General features: G+C 40.8%; 1 protein-coding gene across 5 annotated transcripts in view; it reads right to left on the bottom strand.

Annotated features, from left to right (window-relative positions):
* PPARGC1A (PPARG coactivator 1 alpha) overlaps nucleotides 1–19,889 on the bottom strand; it is a 627,947-nt gene that overhangs the window by 8,856 nt on the left and 599,202 nt on the right. For all 5 annotated transcript variants that reach the window (XM_081812542.1, XM_081812545.1, XM_081812544.1 and 2 more), the window contains 5 exons: nucleotides 12,653–13,568; nucleotides 12,008–12,112; nucleotides 11,736–11,856; nucleotides 1,241–1,362; nucleotides 757–908 (listed from right to left, as the gene is read on the bottom strand). In XM_081812542.1, the coding sequence (XP_081668668.1) occupies nucleotides 757–908; nucleotides 1,241–1,362; nucleotides 11,736–11,856; nucleotides 12,008–12,112; nucleotides 12,653–13,568 (1,416 nt within the window). The remainder of the gene's footprint in view (nucleotides 1–756; nucleotides 909–1,240; nucleotides 1,363–11,735; nucleotides 11,857–12,007; nucleotides 12,113–12,652; nucleotides 13,569–19,889) is intronic.

Raw genomic sequence — 19,889 nt, 5'->3', positions numbered from 1 at the left:
TTTATAACAGGAAAAAAGAAGGCTTACAAATGCTTCAGTTTCCTTATCTATAAAAGGAGGATGATAATAATAATAATAATAACCACCTCCCAGGATTGTTCTCGTAATTAAATAAGAAAATGCTTGCAGAGCCCTTGGCACGCGCCTAGCATATGGAAACCCTCAAAAAAAAAAAAAAAAGGTGTTTTTTTTCTCCTTTTGTTTTAAAGAAAGTATAGTGTGATTTAGCATATGAAATTATATTTTCTCCTCTCAAGGTGTAATTTGTAGAATATGTCTTAACAGTTTTAAGAGTTTGTAGAATAATAAGGAAAAAAAGAGCCAGAATATTCTGGTGCATATTCTGTTCCATAAGACCACGATGATAATGCTAAAGTTTATACAGAAGGATTCAGGGCAGGCACAGAATGCAATAGCACATTGCAAATCTAGGCAAAGACATGCACACACATATGCACGTGCAACATAAACACACGCCAGCACACACACACACACACAAACAGTGCAGACTTTCAGCATTTGGGAAGACAATATAAAGAATTCACTTCTGCTCTTTGCTGCCAAAACCTGAGCCCTTTGCTTCTGAAACTGTCTTGTACCTTAAAAAAAATTAAAAATAAGATAAAATCTGTATTCAAACATTCCCTCTAGCAAAATAAAGCAATGGTCCAACTCAATATGCCTATGGCTTACATCTGCTTCCATTTTGAGCCCTCCATTATGGATTCCTCATCCCACGTACAATAAAATCCATACCTAGGTCTGCATAGTTAGACTTGAAAAATTGCTTGCGTCCACAAAAGTACAGCTCGAAGTCAGTTTCATTCGACCTGCGCAAAGTGTATCCATTTTCAAGAGCAGCAAAAGCATCACAGGTATAACGGTAGGTAATGAAACCATAGCTGTCTCTGCAATGGACAGAGAAGAGAGGTTCAAAGCTGGTGAGGAAGCATTAACATATACGCCTGTAACCCTTCCTACTTTGGAAGACTTCGCTGGTGCCAACGTCTGAACCACTGCATCCATTTATCAGTGTGATTGTCCTGTCAAGCAGCTAAATACTTATTTCTGGGACAGGAAATCTCAACTAGAAAGATTAATAAATAGGGATAAAAGAAAATAAATAAGGTTCTGAACTCAACATGTCATCTGTCAAAGCATTCCCATCCTAGTAATCTTATGGCCATGATTTTTTACATATGTCAGCTTCTAAACAAGAAATAATCTTGAAGATTCTTACCCATCATCCCGCAGATTTACTGTGCACTCCTCAATTTCACCAAAAACTTCAAAACGGTCCCTCAGTTCCGTCCGTGTCGTGTCGGGTCTGATTTTACCAACATAAATCACACGGCGTTCTTCCTGGGGAGGGGGTGGGAGTAAGGAGAGACTTTTGCCAGTTCTGGAGATAGGAAGGAAGTTGCCCCTCTAGAAACACTCCTAAATGTACAGTCATGCATACCGAGAACCACCGAGCATGCTGGTTAAAGCAAAATACCCACTAAAACTGAATGAAAAGATGACAAGTGACCCACGTTTTAGCGTCCATTTCTCTGTAATCTGCATTCACTCTTCCTTCCACATGCCCTACTCTGCTGCTCACTCTCTTCTGCTTTTGCTCCCCAGCTCTGTGCTTCTCTCTCCTGAGCTTCGACATACTCCAAAAGAAATACGGGTAATGCGATCTGTTTATCACTGGACAGCTAAATGATCCCTATTAAATGCTGTAACCCTTGTGACTTGATTCTTAATCTTCACAATTGGTAAGAAACTGACCCGTCTCGCAAAACTGTTTAATTTCTCATTTTACTCAGGATTCTCTTAATGAGATGTACAAATTTTGACATTCCTCAAAACAACGATTCTAAACTCTAGTATAAACTAAAATTACCTGGAGTGGTTATTAAAAATGCAAATTATTGGGGTTTATCCCAGCAGTATTAAAAAAAATTGGAAAAGACAATTCAATGGTCTTCATTTTTAATAAGCACACCCTAGTGATTCCGATGCAGGTGGTCCAAAGACAATAATTTGAAAAATACAGTCTTAAAATGTAGGCTATTTTAAGCCATGGGTCTCTGAAGAATAAGAGCTATAAAAGAGGCTATAAATTTCACTTTGCCAGTAAATCTTATTTTAGGAACAGACTAGAAGGGTGTGGCCTAATTTTCACAAATGGAGTCAATATCATCATAATCTGAAAGTTATCAGCAATTTATAACCTACAAAATATGGAAATCATATCTTATAGCCTAAGGATGGACTCCTTTTTCACAAAATAGTAAAAAACCCTTCTTAGTATAAGAAGCAATCCTCTATCAGTTGTTCTAAGAAGACAAGGCCAAAGGTGATGATGTCTCTCAAAACTGAGGGAAGGTTTTTCAAGAACGCATGGAGTTAATATAAAGAACATGCTTACCAACTCATCTCTACGCCTACTAAGAACAAACAAGAATGAAGTGAACTTAGGGTTGCCGAGGTTTCAGTTAGATGGGAGCAGAGACTAGAAAACACAGGACTAAGGCATAGATTCAGCTTGCCCAAGAGTTTTCCCTGGATGTACTGAGAGTATCCTGCCTTGGATGATGGGAAGAGTAATTTGGGCTTATGGCAAGGAGATGCCCTACGTTATTTCCCGAACACCTTTCCTTTTCATATGCCCAATATTTAGCAAAGGGCCTGGCAAAGAGAATTCAGTAAGCACTTGTGAAATATAACTAAGCAATCCACAGATCTATAATATATACTCTCCTGTGTGATCTGATCATCCATGCTTCATCTTCTTTTACCGTATGCAACACTCATATTTCTGTTTTCATCAGAGAAGTTCCTCTGAGCCTCAGACTCAAATCGCCAACTGTCTACTTGACATCTCAGGCTGGATGTCCTCTGAGCACTTCAAACTAGAACAACATTCCCAAAACCCAGCTCTCCAGTACCCCCGTCTCCCCTGTGGGTCTTTCTCCAATGTTCTGTGTTAGTCAAGTTAATGACACCTAGCCAGGTATTCAGAACAAAAACCTGAGTGCCTTCCTTGTTTCTTCTCTCTCAGTCCCCTCTACACATCCAATCACTCATTAAACCCTGTTGATTTTTACCTCCTACATATCTCTCTCTCTGCTCTGTCTCTCTTATTACATCTCCCCTAACCCAAACTGCCAGCATCTCTTTCTGGACTAGCATAACAGCCTCTTAACTTGGATCCTCTGTCTATATTTACCCTTCTCTAGTCTATTCCTTCAATTCAATCAGAATAATCTTTGCTAAGGGAACAGGAATCTGATCATGTCAGTTACTGTCTAAAACATATCAGTGGCCTCAAAACTTTCAAGGGAAGACCTAAATCATTAACAGGACCCACCAGGCCCTGCGTGGTCTGGACCTGCCTCCATCATGGGCTTCAGCTCCCACTTCCCATTCTTCCCTTTGTTTTCCAGTCACGTTGAGCTTCTATTAGTCCCTCATATATACTGTGCTCCTTTCCTTTTCCAAGGCCTTTGCACCAGCTGTCCCCTTGCTACTTGTAAGATCCTCCCCACATTGCCTCTCCTTCCTCTTCACCAACATACACGTACTGTCTAAAATTACATTGAATTCAACAATCATTTCCTTCTGAGACTTGAGATGCGGTCCGGCTTCCTATTAGTTGTTCTTACAGTACACTATTTCTCCTTTATAGTTCTCTGCCCAGTTGTAATTAAATAGTTAATAGCTAATTCATCATTTAATATCCATCTCCCTCTACAATGAAAGTTTCATGAAAGCAGAAACCACATCTGTCCTCTTGACTACTGTATTTTTAGGGTACTTGAAACATACCAGAGTGTCAATGAATATTTGTTGAAAAATCAATCAATCAGCAATCAATTAAACATTTTTAACACTTACCCTTATGCCTACATGTAATCCTTACTCTCTGAGACTCTCTAAGAGAATGAAGAGTGAAAGCCAGGTTTGCTGCTTAATCACAGGGAAAACCCTGCCCAGGTAGCTCAGCTGAGTGAATTGACAAAGATTTCCATGATTTGTTTTTACAGGTTTAAGTGGAAGAAGAATGGAGTAACTACATGTTTGCAGTGCTCTCACTCTTACAGATCACTTCTGAAAATCAGAGGTGGGCTTCCACTGAAACACTCAGTAAAACACAATTCCTCTGACACCAGCCATCAGGCCTAAAAAATTGACCAGGTGAAGTAGGGCCAACAGAGTTGACTGCCTGATTCACTTCCATGTAGATTGTATGTCATCTCAATCAAAGGCTGCAATTGTGTTGTTCCAGAGCACCCAGCACATCCTGGAGATCAATAAATATAAATGGATGGCGAGGCTCATCCTGGGGCAGTGTTATACAGTGTTGTAAGGGAGTCATAACACCACATTCCATTCTATTTACGCAGCCAGCTCCAGCCAAACAGCCAAATGGGATGGGACTGTTATCTAAACTTTCTGGCGCCTGCTTGCATGGGTGTTATGGTTTTTTAGTTTTGTTTTTTTTTTTAATGGGCCTTTTTAGGAAGGTTACTACTGTATAAAGAAAAAGGAGAGGGAAATGCAGAAGAGAGAGAAAGAAATTGAACCATCACAAAGAAATTGCTCAACTACCATTATGGGAATACACACAGCCTACGTATTCAAGGAAATTTGAAGTTAAAGCTAAAATCGACCATATGCACGTCCATATGCAGACATATTGGGACAGTCTCTGAATTGCTTCTTTATACAAAACTGTATGCAACAATGATCCTACAAAGAAGATAAACCAGAGGACCTTTTCGGATACTGATACATTCTGCAGTAAAAAGAAGACACAATCTAGATGGGAAAAACAGAAACCCCAAAGGCTGGTGCACAATCACATAAACTACCTATTTGTCTATCATCTCCTTTTATGAAACACAGGAATGGAACCACGTCTTGCTTCCTTACAAAGACCAGAGATTGAATACATGCTGAAATTCTCATTTTAGAAAATGATTAGAGTGCTTGGTTTTCCTAGTGCTAAAAATGAAACTAAAAGGCATCTGAGGGTCTAAAAGCAAAGACAAAAATCTTTCAAAGATTGGCCAAAATGTCTAGCAAGGAACCGATTATTTTTAACATGTTGCAGTTTTATTAGACAGATGAATAGATTCCATATCTTTAAAAAACCTTAACATTTGCAGCCAATTTTTCAAGACATTAATTTCTAAACAGGAGATGAAAGGAAAAGAAATCAAAATGCTTAATAACATTTTCAACTTCTTAAAGGCTTGGAGGAACTCTAAACCTTTGGAAAAAGCTCCTTGAAAAATGATTTTCAGACCAGTTTTCACTATTGAGGAGGATGGAACATTCATCAAATATCTTTTAGCTTCAATTTTCACAAAAGCTAGTTTGCTGATGGGGTGGATAACAAACTTGAAGATTTATAGTGCATTAACAGGTATAGTAAATCATCATTACATCAAAATACAGGGGGATAAATAAAGAAAAAAACGAACTGAAATTAACTGACTTTGCATTATCAAAATCCTTATCAAAAAGAGAACAGAGCCTCCCAGTTACCTGGGAAAAACATACAATGGTTGTTTCTCATCAACTAATAAGCTAGTCTTGGTAAAAGGGCTGTAACTAAGAGAAAGGGAATTTAGTAGGGAGATTAACATTTACTGAATTCTAATATATGCCAAGTAGTGTGCTTGATGCTTCTGTATGGATGATCTCCCTAAAAGGCTCACAATGCTAGGTGACAACAAGGAACAACCTGATGTAATTTAGATTTTGGTTCTCAGAACTTTTATTCTACATTTCCAAGTCAGGATAATGTAAAAATTCTTTCTCCTATGCTAAGGAAACTGCATGTCACCTTTAGCCGTGAAAGATGTATATTCATTTCCAGATTAGCTACCAACGTGACTTCCTCAGAAATTCCAAAGAAATTCCAAATACTGTATGTGAGATGAATGGATAAAATCTGTGCCATTTGAGGCTGAATGGTATAGCGAGATCCTCCATCTGAAAGATAAAGTGAGAGGGGCGGATGGTTGTGAAAAGGCATGTATGGACAGAAGGAAAGGGCAAAACCTTCACAAAAATGTCAAAAAATGTGGGGTTTTTTTTTCCCTCTCTTTCTCTTAGTATTGATTACACTATCTAATTCAGTAGGCATTCAGTAAGTGCCTACTACTAGCACTCTTAGTGGAGAAACAAAGCGGCAGCACTCAGTTTTCCAAAGTTACTTGCCTCCAAGTACGACCCAAGAATACTCTTCCTTAGAGTCTAAGGCTGGGTCAGTGTGAATAAATCCAGGGTACCCCACTTAGAGATAACTGCAAGGAAACACACTGTCTGTCAAAAGACAGAAAACACAGAAACTACAGACTGAGAGAATGTGGGATAACTTTCAATTAAAAAAAATTTTTTTTAAATGGTAACCTCTAGAAGATGAATGGGAAGAATGAAGTAGGAGTAGATGGAAGGAAGCAAGAATTTTTTTTTTTATTTAAAGATTTTTATTTATTTATTTGAGAGAGAGAGAATGAGAGAGAGCACATGAGAAGGGGGAGGGTCAGAGGGAGAAGCAGACTCGCTGCCGAGCAGGGAGACTGATGCGGGACTCGATCCCGGGACTCCAGGATCATGACCTGAGCCGAAGGCAGTCGCTTAACCAACTGAGCCACCCAGGCACCCGGAAGCAAGAATTTATTAAGTACATTATTCTTCAAAAAAAAAAATATGTTCTGTCTAAATGAAGGAGGTAGAAGAGAAAAGGGATGAGAGAAAGAATAAAAAAAAACACTATTTCAATTTGTAATTAATATTATGTGTTCTGTTATTGGTAAATAAAATGTTTGCTTTTCCCAACTTCACTGGAGGAAAAAAAAACAACTGATCATTTCTATACAGTGAGCTTCAATTCATTATAGAACATATATTCTAACCCACAGGAAATATCTCTTGAAAGAGGTTTGGATAGAAAACTATTTTCTCCAAAAATAATAACTATGAAAAATTACACAATTTTGTTTTTTTTTTCATTTGGAAGAAGCTGATAATTATCCGAGATGAAGCACTGTTCCCAGGTCCTGGGCTGCCAGCTGATGAAGGGAAGAGAGAAATGAAGTGGCATTGTCATTGCCCAGGCACATCTGGTTTGGGTTTCAAGCACTGAGCCATATCCTAATGTGTAGATTTGCCCTTTAAATTAACATCCCATTATCACGTTTTCTTTTTTTTTTTTTTTAATTTATTTATTCATGAGAGACAGAGAGAGAGAGAGAGAGGCAGAGGGAGAAGCAGGCTCCCAAGGAGCAGAGAGCCCGATGCGGGACTCGATCCCAGGACCCTGGGATCACGACCTGAGCTGAAGGCAGACGCTTAACCATCTGAGCCACCCAGGCGCCCCCCATTATCACGTTTTCTGGCAGGAAATTGTACCAACTGCAAATGGAGTTGGACTTAGAACTCCCCCAAGAAATGAGAGCAGCGCCTGGGTGGCTCAGTCGTTAAGCGTCTGCCTTCAGCTCAGGTCATGATCTCAGGGTCCTGGGATCAAGCCCTGCATCAAGCTCCCTGCTCCGCAGGAAGCCTGCTTCTCCCTCTCCCACTACCCCTGCTTGTGTTCCCTCTCTTGCTGTGTCTCTCTCTGTCAAATAAATAAAATCTTTTAAAAAAAAAGAAATGAGAGCAGCAACAGTTTAGACATAAAGTACCAAACCCTGGCTTGCAGAGTTCCGATTAACCTGAATGACTGCAAGCCTAGGAGGCTGAGGAAGGCAGAGGGTGAAGTGGTTCTTGAGAAAGGGTTTTGGTGGAAAATGGAGGAAAGGAGCAACCAAAACAATGGCAATGGTCAACCACAATGTAAGATTCTGTGTCAGTAGCTACTAATTATTAGTCTTCTCTTAATTCTCCGATTTGCTGCACTCAGGCTGGTCTGGATAAAGATTTTTAGATGCATAAGCAATGAAAAGTATATAGACCTCCTAAGCCATCTTCTTATGGAACTCAAAATGAAAGCAATATAGACCACAAGGTGAAGGTGGCAAAGACTACTGTAATTTTGTAAAATATCAATTATTAGATGATTTTAATATTGTTTTTCATTTCCTTTTTGAGCCTCTACTTTGTTATATGACGGATCTGAGTTAATAGATAACCAGCACCGTACCCTAGATATTCTGAACATAATTTGCTACTTGTTCAGTACTTTAAGGGTGTCTCAAAAATATGAATGGGAATCACCTACCCAACCAGCTTGGGTGGACCATCCTATTTCCTTTAGCTGTTTCGTGAATGACATCGCAAGCTAATCCAGTCAAATGAGTCAAAACCCATTGCATGTATCTCTGTGCCCAACTCCATAAAAATACATTTTGCAAACGCACCGTGGCAGAAGAAAGCAGATCATCTTGAGGAGGAAATCGATCAGAAAATCTTCCCGTGGGTAAACTCATTAGTGATTCCACTATGCTTCCAAGATAGACTTCAAAATCTTTATCATGACTTGTAGGACACTTTAGGGATCTGGCTTCCATACGGCCATGGAAGCCAGATCCCTAAGACTCATTTCCTGTTGCTCATTCCCTTCCAGATTCATTCCCTTCCAGACTCATTGCCTTCCAGACTCACTTCCTGTTGCTCCTGTGCCCCAGTATTCTGGTTAAATGACTAGCAGTTTCCCAATATACCTTGCTCTTGTCCAGGGACTTAGTGTGAGCTCTAGCTTCTGCCTAGAATAGCAATGCCCAGTAAAAATATAATGCAGCATATACAATTTTAAATTTTCTAGGAGGCACATTTAAAAAGTAAAAAGAAACAGAAAACTTAATAATGTATTTTCTTTAGCTCAGTACATCCAAAATATTATCGTTTCAACTGGTCATTGATATAAAAAGTATTAATGAGGCATTTTACACTTCTCTTTTGAACTAAGTCTGCAAAATCCAATCGCATTTATTAGTGCATCTTAATTCAGAACTAGCTGCATTTGCTGTGTCCCCAGCGGCTACCATATTGCACAGCACAGCTGTAGAAAACCTTTGCCCTCCTTCTCTTTCAATTTCAGATCAATTTCACCCTCTCTACGGATGCCCTCCACTCTCAGATCTAGGTGTCCCCCCATGTGCCACCAGAGTACCTGAGATTACCTTCTGCAATAGCACTTAACATACCCTATGGCTTGTTTGCATATCTTTATCTGCCAGTAGACTCGAAGCTCTCTGGATGCCTGGACCAGGTCTTACCTAATTTTACATCCCAAGCACCTAGCAAATGTTTGTCACATAAAGGCTCATGAGTTTTCACTTATGTTAAGCAGAAATAGCATATAATTGTCCAAGAGGGGATTGGTTTAAGAGTAAGTCCTAAATCTTTATATTAAGCTCTTATTAACTATAGTTCACTGTGTTGGTAAAGTAAATAATCTCTATGTCCTAGTTTTGGGGGTGCTGCTGCTGTTGTTGTTGTTGTTGTTGTTGTTTTAATCTTTTTCCAAAACAAAACCAAAACAAAAATCAAAGCAGAAATTCTGACAAATGCTTAATTTATAATGACTTAATGTAAGCCAGCCTGACAACTGTACTGTATAAGCCCTCTTTCAGAGAGAACTGATAAAGACTGGCTTACTCAAAGAATTAACCAAAGAACTGGTCAACATTTGTGACACAAAGGAAAGGCAGGAGGTATCTGCTTTTAGTCTGGGGCTGGTGACCTCAAGGTTGCTTTTGATGCAGGCATCAACTATGGAATGTTGACCAATCACACTATTTGATGTTTTGGAAAGAGTCAACTAATGAAAAGACCCCTCCCTCCCTTTATGTGCTTTCGTTAAGTATCTGGCACTAAATTATCTTTGGAAGAAAGAAAAGAAGCACATGCCAATAGCTACATTTATCCACACCTTTGGGTATAGTGGTGTATTTTGCCCAAATGAGCAAACACACGATGAGACTATTAATCACTCTCTTCAATGTGCTACTTTTGGGAAGAAACATGAAGGATTTTATAAAATATGAATGTGCAAACACTGAAATAACTATTTTCCTACATGCTTGCTCAACATGATTCTCTTTTGTAAAGATTAACTGTAATGTGCCATATTAAAAGGCTTTGTAAACTATATGGCATTATATAAATGTGAGTTATTATAATTATTGAACAGGCTATTAATTAAATAGAGCAAAATTAGAAAAATTGAATTTTTAATTTTCATTAGTCTTCTTAAGTGTTAACTAATGACACTCTGGCAGCTCTTAATATCACAGCTCATTTGAAAGTTGAGAAAAATGAGGAAAAGTGTTGTAATTTGCACAAGACTTTTGATTCAGTCTAAGGTAGATTCAACTTTAAAGGACAGCAGACACCCTTGACTTTTAGCCTAAGTATTCAATTACTTCTCCCTTCTTTTTCCTTGACTACCTGTGATGAGCAAGCCTCTCAGTTCACTTTTTCCCTCTAGTTGATAACTGCTGGCCACTGCTTGATTTTGACTCCATCGGTCAGTTCTCTTATGTAAGTTTTTGAAGATTTTGTGGATGGTAGTAGGTTTTCTTAGAGGCACTACATAAATCTACCCTTTGCAGTTAAAAGTCATTTCCCTAAATGTTGGTTACTTTCTATGCAAGGTAGGTGAAAAGCTGATCTAGTTGAAATGAAATTCTTAGGAGCTAGCACACATAGGCAGCTGAAGTGAACAAAAGCGGTGCCACTTCTGACTGATTACTCAGGGCTCCCTGAAGCACTGAGTTGGGAGAGACCCAAAGCTTCCCTGTGGGCTCCGTGGGAAGAGTTCCACAATTGATTAGGAATGTCTGCCATGAGCAAGACTGACAAGTGGAGCGATGGGTTTCTGCCATCGGAGTTCTAGGTTGATAAGTAATAGGAGGGAGGTGGGGTAAAGTCTACCTGCTTGTGAGCAGGTGCTGAGAAACTACTGACCCACAGAGAACAAACAAGTTCAACATAATCTGGATCTTTAGACCGAAGAACCAGTAATGTCTGTATGTCAAGGAAACGTGGTACCCTGCAATAAGTAGTCCCGAAATATGGAAGGGGTTATTGCAAAGCAGTTCATGAGAAATGTGGATGTGTCAACTACCCAGTGAGACGCTGACCCAGCACGAGTCTGAAATGATGACTCTTTAGCCCCTCTTCCTTTCCTGCCTCCTTCAAATCTAACTTGAGCCCAGTCCCTTCATGGACAATCCAATTCTAACGTCTGCCCAAAAGACAAAAACCGAAACCGAACACTGATACCTCCTTATCTCCCACTCCAACAAAAAACCTCATCGTCTGACCCGATGGAACTAGTGTTTGACCAAAAAAAATCCCTGCTCCCTCCATTTTGGAAAACGAAAGTGGAAAACAGCAAATGAGCTTCCAGATGAATGAGATTTATGAAGTATGAATAAGAACATACAGTCATTTAACATTTTGTTTCCCCATAATCTGTGCCAAGAGGCATTGGGGACCCACTGGTGTTTTCAAGTCAATAGGGTATGGAATATTGCATATTCTAACAAAGCCTTAGCTTTAGTTTATTTTCTAATCTAGAAGAAAGACAGAAGAAGAGAGAAAGAAAGAAAGAAAAAGAAAGAAAGAAAGAAGAAAGAAAGAAAGAAAGAAAGAAAGAAAGAAAGAAAGAAAGAAGAAAGAAAGGAAAGAAAGAAAGAAAGAAAGAAAGAAAGAAAGAAAGAAAGAGAGAAAGAAAGAAAGAAACCCTCCTTTAAAGCAAAAGTGAGCTCCAAGCTGCTTACAATTGCCTTCTGCCTCTGCCTCTCCCTTTGTTTGGCCCTCTCAGACTCCCGCTTCTCATACTCTTTGCGGTATTCTTCCCTCTTCAGCCTTTCATGCTGATATTCCTCGTAGCTGTCATACCTGAGAAACATAACTTCATCATTAAGTCAACCGCCTCCGTTTAGGCAAGCACAATGAATCACGAACTGGGGAGGGGGCGGGGTGTGAGCTAACTCGTCATCTAGAGGAGTGGGGAGAGGAGGAGCGCAAGGAAAACCACCCGCCTCCTTACCTGGGCCGACGGCTGTAGGGTGACCTGGAACGTGATCTCGCACACAGAGGAGAATTTCGGTGCGCGCGGTGTCTGCAGTGGCTCGACTCATAATAGTAGCAAGATCTGCGAGCGAGAGGAAAAACAAAAAGGGCATTTGCAACTGCCACCTAACCCCGCTTTATCGGCCCAACTGAGCATGCCTTGGAAACACCGTGGGACGTAAAGTGGCTTTTTTTCTTCCTAGCTACTGGTGAGATTTCCCGGTGACAGTTTGTGATCACCTAGTCAGCTTAGAGGTCTGGGAGTGATGTGTTCTCTCCCAGCCTCTCTCATTGATGTTAACGCCGAGCGCCAGTCTGGTACACTGTCAGCTTTATCTTGCACGGATCTCAACTATCCTGGCACAGGGCAGCTCTCCAGGTAATGGAAAAAGTTAGATGAGCAAGTTTCTTACAAATTGCTCTCTGTGATCCGACTGGCTCAAGGCACTTGTGCTCAAGGCTGACAGATTTAAGAGAAGATGAGGAGGCATGTCGGTGTGACAACCTGGCTAGTTCCAGAGGCGCTGGGAACGGCCTGGTGAGAGGGGCTGGGGCTGTCTGTGGCTTTTGAAGGCTTGCTTTTTTGGACCTTACGCTTCGGGTGGGCGTTGACAAGGTTTACCTTGAAGACGATCTGCTGCCTGGGGACCTTGATCTTGACCTGGAATATGGTGATCGGGAGCACGACCTGTGTCGAGAAAAGGACCTTGAACGAGAGCGCATCCTTTGGGGTCTTTGAGCAAATAAGGATTTGGGTGGTGACACAGAATCTCTACATGGAGAGTTAAAAGAAGAGCAAGAAGGCGACACATCGAACAATGAATAGGTGTGCGTGCCATCCCAAGGGTAGTTCAGTTTATCACTTTCATCTTCGCTGTCATCAAAGAGGCCATCCATGGCTAGTCCTGAATTTATAAACATAGGTAGTTTGGAGAATTGTTCATTACTAAAATCACTGTCCCTCAGTTCACTGGTCTTGTCTGCTTCGTCGTCAAAAACAGCTTGACTGGGATGACCGAAGTGCTTGTTCAGCTCAGCTCGGATTTCCTGGTCTTGGAGCTGTTTCCTGGTGCTGCAAGGAGAGACCTGCTTGCCCGCCTCCGAAGTCTCTCTCAGGTAGCACTGGTCTGAATCTGTGGAAGAACAAATCTGCCCCTGCCAGTCAGAGGAGGCATCTTTATATTCTAGTGGTCTAGAGTCTTGGAGCTCCTGTGATATATTAATGAGTATTTCCGTTTTGGAATTAATCGACTGACAATAGTCATGGTCACCAAACAGCCGCAGACTGGGCCGCTTGGTCTTCCTTTCCTCGTGGCCACTGGTGAGCACGGAGGTCTTGCTGAGTTGTGCGTACAACTCCGACTGCTCGGGCCCTTTCTTGGCGGAGTTACTGCCTGGGGCGCCAGAAGGCTCACTGCTCCGGGGCTTCTTCGACGGCGGAGGTACCACAGTCTTGCAAGAGGACTTCAGCTTTGGAGAAGTCCTGAAAGGATTATCTTGGTTGGCTTTATGAGGAGGAGTTGTGGGTGGAGTTAGGCCTGAGGTCAAAAAGGGAAAAAACAAACAAACAAACAAACAACAACAACACGGAGGGGGTGGGGGTGGGGAGAGAGACGGAGATAATGCTGTTAAATGCCAGGATATGGTTCCCTAACTTCTCCAGGATTTCAGACAAGGGTGAGAAAGAAGGAAACGAAATTCATGACAAGACCTGAAAAAGTGCCTTTCGCCCCCTCTGCCTCTGTCCCCAAGAAAAGATGGATCTCACTACCTCCGGGCAGCAGGGAAATCCGTGATGCTTTGGCTTTATACGCCCATGATAACAGATCTCGCTTCCCAGAAAACGCTCACGCCTCCTACCGGCCTCCGTGGCACCAGGCATTACCAAAGCTCACATTTCCAAGGGCATCGTCTGTCTGCTTTACGGAGAATTAACAGCATGGCCCAGGGGAATCACAGAGTAGCTTTGGTAGCATTTGTCTGCAAAGAAGGCTGCGGAGCATACGAGTGGCTCAGAAGTTGTTCTCCGATCAAGGATATCTACCCTTGGAGCCCAAGAACTAGGCAACTTAAAAAAAAAAAAAAGAAAGAAAGGACAAAGAAAAAGAAAAAAAAAAAGATGGGATGATAGCAAATGTGGGGCAGGGTCAGAGTGACAGAGACAACTTCAAAGATAAGGTCAGAAAAACACAACAGACCAAGGCAGGGAACGAGACAACTCTGCAAGTTGATGGCAGTGATTGTCTCCACAGTTCATTAACTTGGTAAACCATGGCTAATGTAGGTATAATACTTTCTTGTAAGCATAACTAATACATTCTGTCTAAAATATGGTTCTGCAACAGAAACCTAAATGAACAGGAACACTAAATATTGCAGTACCAGTGGACCATTTTATTTAGAGCACAACATCGGGGCAGGGGATGAGGCTGAGGGATTGCAACAGATCCACACATCAACAACCAACTCATTAAAAACGTGGGGAAAAAAGGGAGATGAGAGAAACCCCGTCAGTGGGTGCCTTTCGTCCTTTTCTAGGGAAGAGCAGAAAAATTCCATCAGATGCCGTCATGGGAGAGTCTGTGAATTACAGTTTGCCTCCTCTATGTTTTACCCCGGAGAAAGTTCTACGCATCTCTTTACACCGAGGGAGGATAATTGGGAAGTGGCTCCAGAGTCCAAGGAACTTTGAAGAAGGGCAGGCTGGAGTTCAAATGACTTTATGCTTACAAGGGAATATTTGAGTTTACAACACACTTTCTATTTAGGAGGATGGGTGAAGGCTATTCAGCAGAAAAGAACTTCAAGTCTGCTAACAAGCCTGGGGTTAGACTTAAGGCAACTGCACATTTCAAGGAAATGGCAGAGAAATCTAACCTTGCTGGAGTAAGGAAAAAAAAAAAAGTATATATATATACTTAAAAGTATATACACACACACATAACCAAGTAGGTCACAGAAAGCCACTTGAAATTTTGGTATGAACAGGAAGATACTGCCTCTTTCTCTTACTTTACAATAAAGAGATGAGAGAAATTAATATTAATATTTCCTCTATAATAAAATAGTTTACAACTAATATTTGGCAATTTTTATTATGCATAGCTAATGCTCCTTAATGAGGAGAGAAAAGCTACAAAATGCAAAGTAATTTGACTCTGGAAATCCATCCCAGAAAAGTTCAGAAAGACAGGGAAATATAAACACAAAGTGAAGGGACACATCAGGGTCCCAGCAAAGCTCCCTCGATTAGCAGTCAGGCACTCTTCGCTGGAAGAGAACCGGGAGGTGACGTATTATTGAAGGAAACATCTGTGTCACTGAGGCAGGGTCTCCTTTTGTCCCCTCTTCCGTGGACAAGTATGTCTTTTCTTCCATTAAGAAATTCCTATATAATCAATCTTTCTCCTTTCTCTCTCTCTTTTTTCCCTCGTCTCCTTTACCTTTTGCACTGCCCCGTCATAACACTGATTTCTACCGCATGCTACCTTCAATTGCCATTACAACAAATTTAAAGATACTAATAATCCCACCCCCAAAGAAATGACAGATTCTTAGATATTTCTCATAGGAGGTTAAGATGCTCAAAGAAATGATGAATAATCTCTCTTTGCAGAGCAAATAACAGTCAAATATTCCAAATGACATAGCCCTTGATTGGGGGAAAAGGACATTCGACATCCTAAAATCCAATTCCATAAATCTTTTCATGGTTTCCAAACTAGGGTAGTTTTTACTTTCCTAATAATTTACTGCCAGGATCATTCATTTGATACTTATCGGATAATGCTATATATTCTTGCTCATCTCTTTTTGAATGTATGTTTTATCTTGTCTCTCCAAATAGATTATATGCTCTTAGTGGAAATGTTGCCTGGGCTTATTTTTGCAAAAATTCTTACTCATTTATTTTTTTTTTTCCCCTAGGGACGCCTGGGTGGCTCAGTCAGTTAAGCATCTGCCTTCGGCTCAGGTCATGATCCCAGGGGTCCCGGGATCGAGCCCCACATTGGGCTCCCTGCTCAGCAGGGAGCCTGCTTTTTCCTCTCCCTCTCTCGCTCCCCCTGCTTGTGAGCGCGCTCTCTCTCTCTTTGTCAAATAAATAAATAAAATCTTTAAAAAAATTTTTTTTTCTAGATTCTCCTTACATTTCAGTGGCCCAAGAATAACTTGGGAAGCTGGTCAAACATTTTTAATGAGGTGGCTCGTGGACCACATATGGAGAGCATCTGTCCTGCCATGCTCGTGCCGCACATTGCCTTGTTCTCAGTTACATGTATTTTGACTGACATTCTAGACGTACAAAAAGAAATCCTAAACTTCAGAAACTCCAAATTAGGCCACTATTAAAGAGAGACTAGTTCTAAAAATAGCTCAGCTATCTAGGGATTTTAAATATAGAAATTCTTTTTAGTCTTGAACATCTGAAACCCTTGTCCTAGTACGTAAGCTCATTATCGCTTAAATAACTGATTCTCAAGTTGCTATTGGGAGTGGCGACACCCTGATTGTCGTGTTTTTTGGGTTTTTTTTTTTTTTTTTTTTTTTTTTTTAGTTAAAAGCCCAGCCTTTTACCTTCTTCACATCTTAGGCAGCCTGTAGCAATGGGAACAGACATTTCACTGAACACCTATTATGTGCTGGATCATACACCAGATGCGGATACATCAGGGACTTCGTGGTCCCTTTTAAAAAATGGGCAAATCTTCAAAACTTGAAGTTAAGTACATGTTCTTGCGCATGTGCTTAAAATTTACAGAAACACTGAGATAACCAAATATACCCTATGAGTGAAAATAGCAGGGCTGTAAATTTCTGTTGGCACACTTTGTTAAAAAAAATAATAATACTTGCCTAATGGATTGAAGTTATTTTAAGATTAGTGAGTACATGGGTTAGGGAAAAACAATTCAGATAATTCCCTAAACTTTTTACTGTTTACTGAAATGTCTTTATCCAGAGAATACCTCCAAGCAAGACCGAGAAATCTCAAGGATGGAACCACCAGCACGTAATTGAAAATCTATTTCCAGATAGAGTGGAGACCCAAAGCAAAACAAAGAAAGCAAAAGCAAAACAAAAGTGTAAGAAGAACTTTTTTTTTTTTTTTAATGTAGTGTCAAACTTTTAAGAGCCACTGATGGGACAGGGACCCCTTGCTGCACCTGAGCTAATTGGATCTCTCCCATGTCCCCCAGCCAGAACTCAGTCCCCGGCGTTCGGAGGACAGTCAATACTCAATTCCTTAATGCCGCTACCTTTGCTCATCTTCCCTCTAATGGCCAGACTCTCAATTTCACCCCACAAGCTTAAATCAACAGTGCTAATGCCTCCCATAACCTCCGGATTATTTCCTGCGTGTTGATTTTCTGGGGAATGTGTACATTTTGGTGTTGACAGTACAAGGTATATTCCATGCTCTCTCTTGAACTTAGCAGGTTTTGACAGATTTATGTGAGGACAGATGGCCATTACAGGCTGAAGGCTGACAAGAGGCAGTTCAGAGCATTGTTAACACACTTGCACAAACTCTCAGCAGTGCAGCACTGTGCAGAATGTAATTCAGACTATAGCTTTTTTATTACTGCCTATTTTCTTTTGTCAAAAGAGCCTGCTGTGCAGAGCAAAAAATGGCTGCTATTACCCGGAATGTAATGGGTGTCAGACAAATCACGTAACACAAACAATCAAGAGTATGTAGGTCATATTTCAACAGAGCACAACCTTAGCAATATTTATGATTACTGCATTGAAATGTGTTCTATAATAAACAAGTACCTCTGCATCACTCACACTTATGCACTATGCACAGCAAATCGGGGAGAAGTGCTACACACTCCACAGTCATCTTTTTAAACAGCCCTTTTATTTAAAAAAAAAAAAGTCAGAGACAAGTTTGGTTTGGTTTGGTTTTTCATGATGTGCCATAAAATGATTTTCTTTGAGGAGCTCTCTTTTGGGTTTGTTTGTTTAATTGAATGACTCTGATAAATCAATGATGACTCCTCTGGTGTGTGTGTGTGTGTGTGTGTGTGTGTGCACGCGCACGCGCGTGTGTTCCACAAGCCACCCAATGACTTCAGCAGGGTTGGTTTGTTCGTTTTTTAATAGGTTATAACATTTTACAGAATCTACTCCTCTAACTGTGACTCGTTTCAGAGTTTCTTTGACAGTGGGATTTTTCTTAGGTCACAGGTCAATTGAAATATTTCTTAAGGAGAAACAATGAGAAGATGAGTTTCTAAGTTGCTTAAAAACTTACCCAAAAAGAAGGACTGGGCAGAGAGGCCTGTGACTTATCCCACTCCTAGATTTTATGCCTCAAGAACGTGGAGTGGGTGTCAAGAGATCACAGGACGGGCTGATACTAAGTATGAACTGTTCCTGCTCTGCTAGTGAGAATATTTTGTTATAAAAGCTCCTCTCGGGCCCTCCTTGGGCTCTCAACTTCCCCAGGACTCCCTGGAGGTCCAGAGGAGCCAGCCGCTGAAGTGTGAATGTTCCCAGGGAGGAACCTCTCCCACCCTGCTCAGTACTCTGGGGACCATCACCCCAGGCTGCCCTGACTGCAGGTGCCTCTGCCTTTACTCCTTGTTCGGTATGTCCTTTATCACCCCCAATTCCTGGGGAAAAAACTGGCCCCACAGAAAAGCTTCAGAGCATTCTTATGACATGTGCTTAATTCCCCAACTCTTGCTCATGGAAGATACTAATTGGTGCCCATGCACTTTCCCACAGTACTGGGGCAGGAGTGGGGATCAGGGTGGGGGGGAGGGGAAACCTGTCTCTCCAGGCAGCCATCACCAACCCCCCCTCCCCAAGCTGATGTGAGAGAGGAAAGTGCTTTGTTATCCTTGGCTTACGAGAAATTTGGATAGTTTATTTCCCAAAAAGGAACTCAGAAACAAAGGAGTGATCTTTCCGGATGTTGGGTCGAGAAGAATGATATCAAAAAAAGAAAATGAAGGATATAGTTGAAATATGGAAGAAATCCCTAACAGTAAGAGTTGCCAAACATTGGAATGGGCTGTAAAGAGAATTTGTGGGGTCTCCCTTTCTTGGGTTCCTTGGGCTCAGGAATGGATTATATGACCTGTCAAATTCACTTTCTAGTTCTCTCATGCTAGGGTTTTCCTTTTAAAATTACCAACTACTGCTCATATTTTGCTTTGGTTTATTTCCCCCAAGATAAGTCACATACAAAAGACATATATACCAAAAGGGCACAGTAAACGTATGCTGTCTGTCATTATTCTGTCCAGCAAAATGAATTTTTAAATGGGAAGTCCAAAAAGGATAATAATATAAAAGTCCACCTAAAAGAAATTACAAAATGATTGGTTAATGAGTGGGTTCTTAAGCACAAGTCCACCAAAGTACAGTGTGAACGATTGCCAATTTAAACCAAGGTAAAACAAAGCGAAAAATAAACGGCACCCAATCACCCATCTTCTATCATCAAAACCATGAGGAAAATACAATACCAATGGAAGACAACATCACTAAGACCTTGTGTGTTAGGGTGATGAAACTGCTGATTATTTGGTTCTTCTTGTTTCTCTAATGAGTTATAAAATACTTATATTGCTTTTTATTACCTTTACAGTAATAACTTTGAAAACAATCTACATGTACACATACATATACACATACATGAAATTTTGGGGTCAGCCACTTTGGTCCCTAACCAAATTTCTTCGTGTCTGCTGGCTAAAACCATCATCTAGTTGAGCTGACATTGCTTTGCCATTTCCATTTCAGAAAAAAAAGTCTAGCACTCTGAAAATCTCCATATGCAATAGATTTAAATGCCTTCTGCCAAAAGAGTATTCTCTCCTCTCATCTTGCTTTACTAACAG

The sequence above is a fragment of the Leptonychotes weddellii genome, chromosome 2 (assembly GCF_054177405.1).
Source record: "Leptonychotes weddellii isolate Sample4059 chromosome 2, ASM5417740v2, whole genome shotgun sequence".
NCBI classification, from domain to species: Eukaryota; Metazoa; Chordata; class Mammalia; order Carnivora; family Phocidae; genus Leptonychotes; species Leptonychotes weddellii.
The sequence above is the reverse complement of the archived record's forward strand: the minus strand, read 5'-3'. Positions and strand labels throughout refer to the sequence as shown.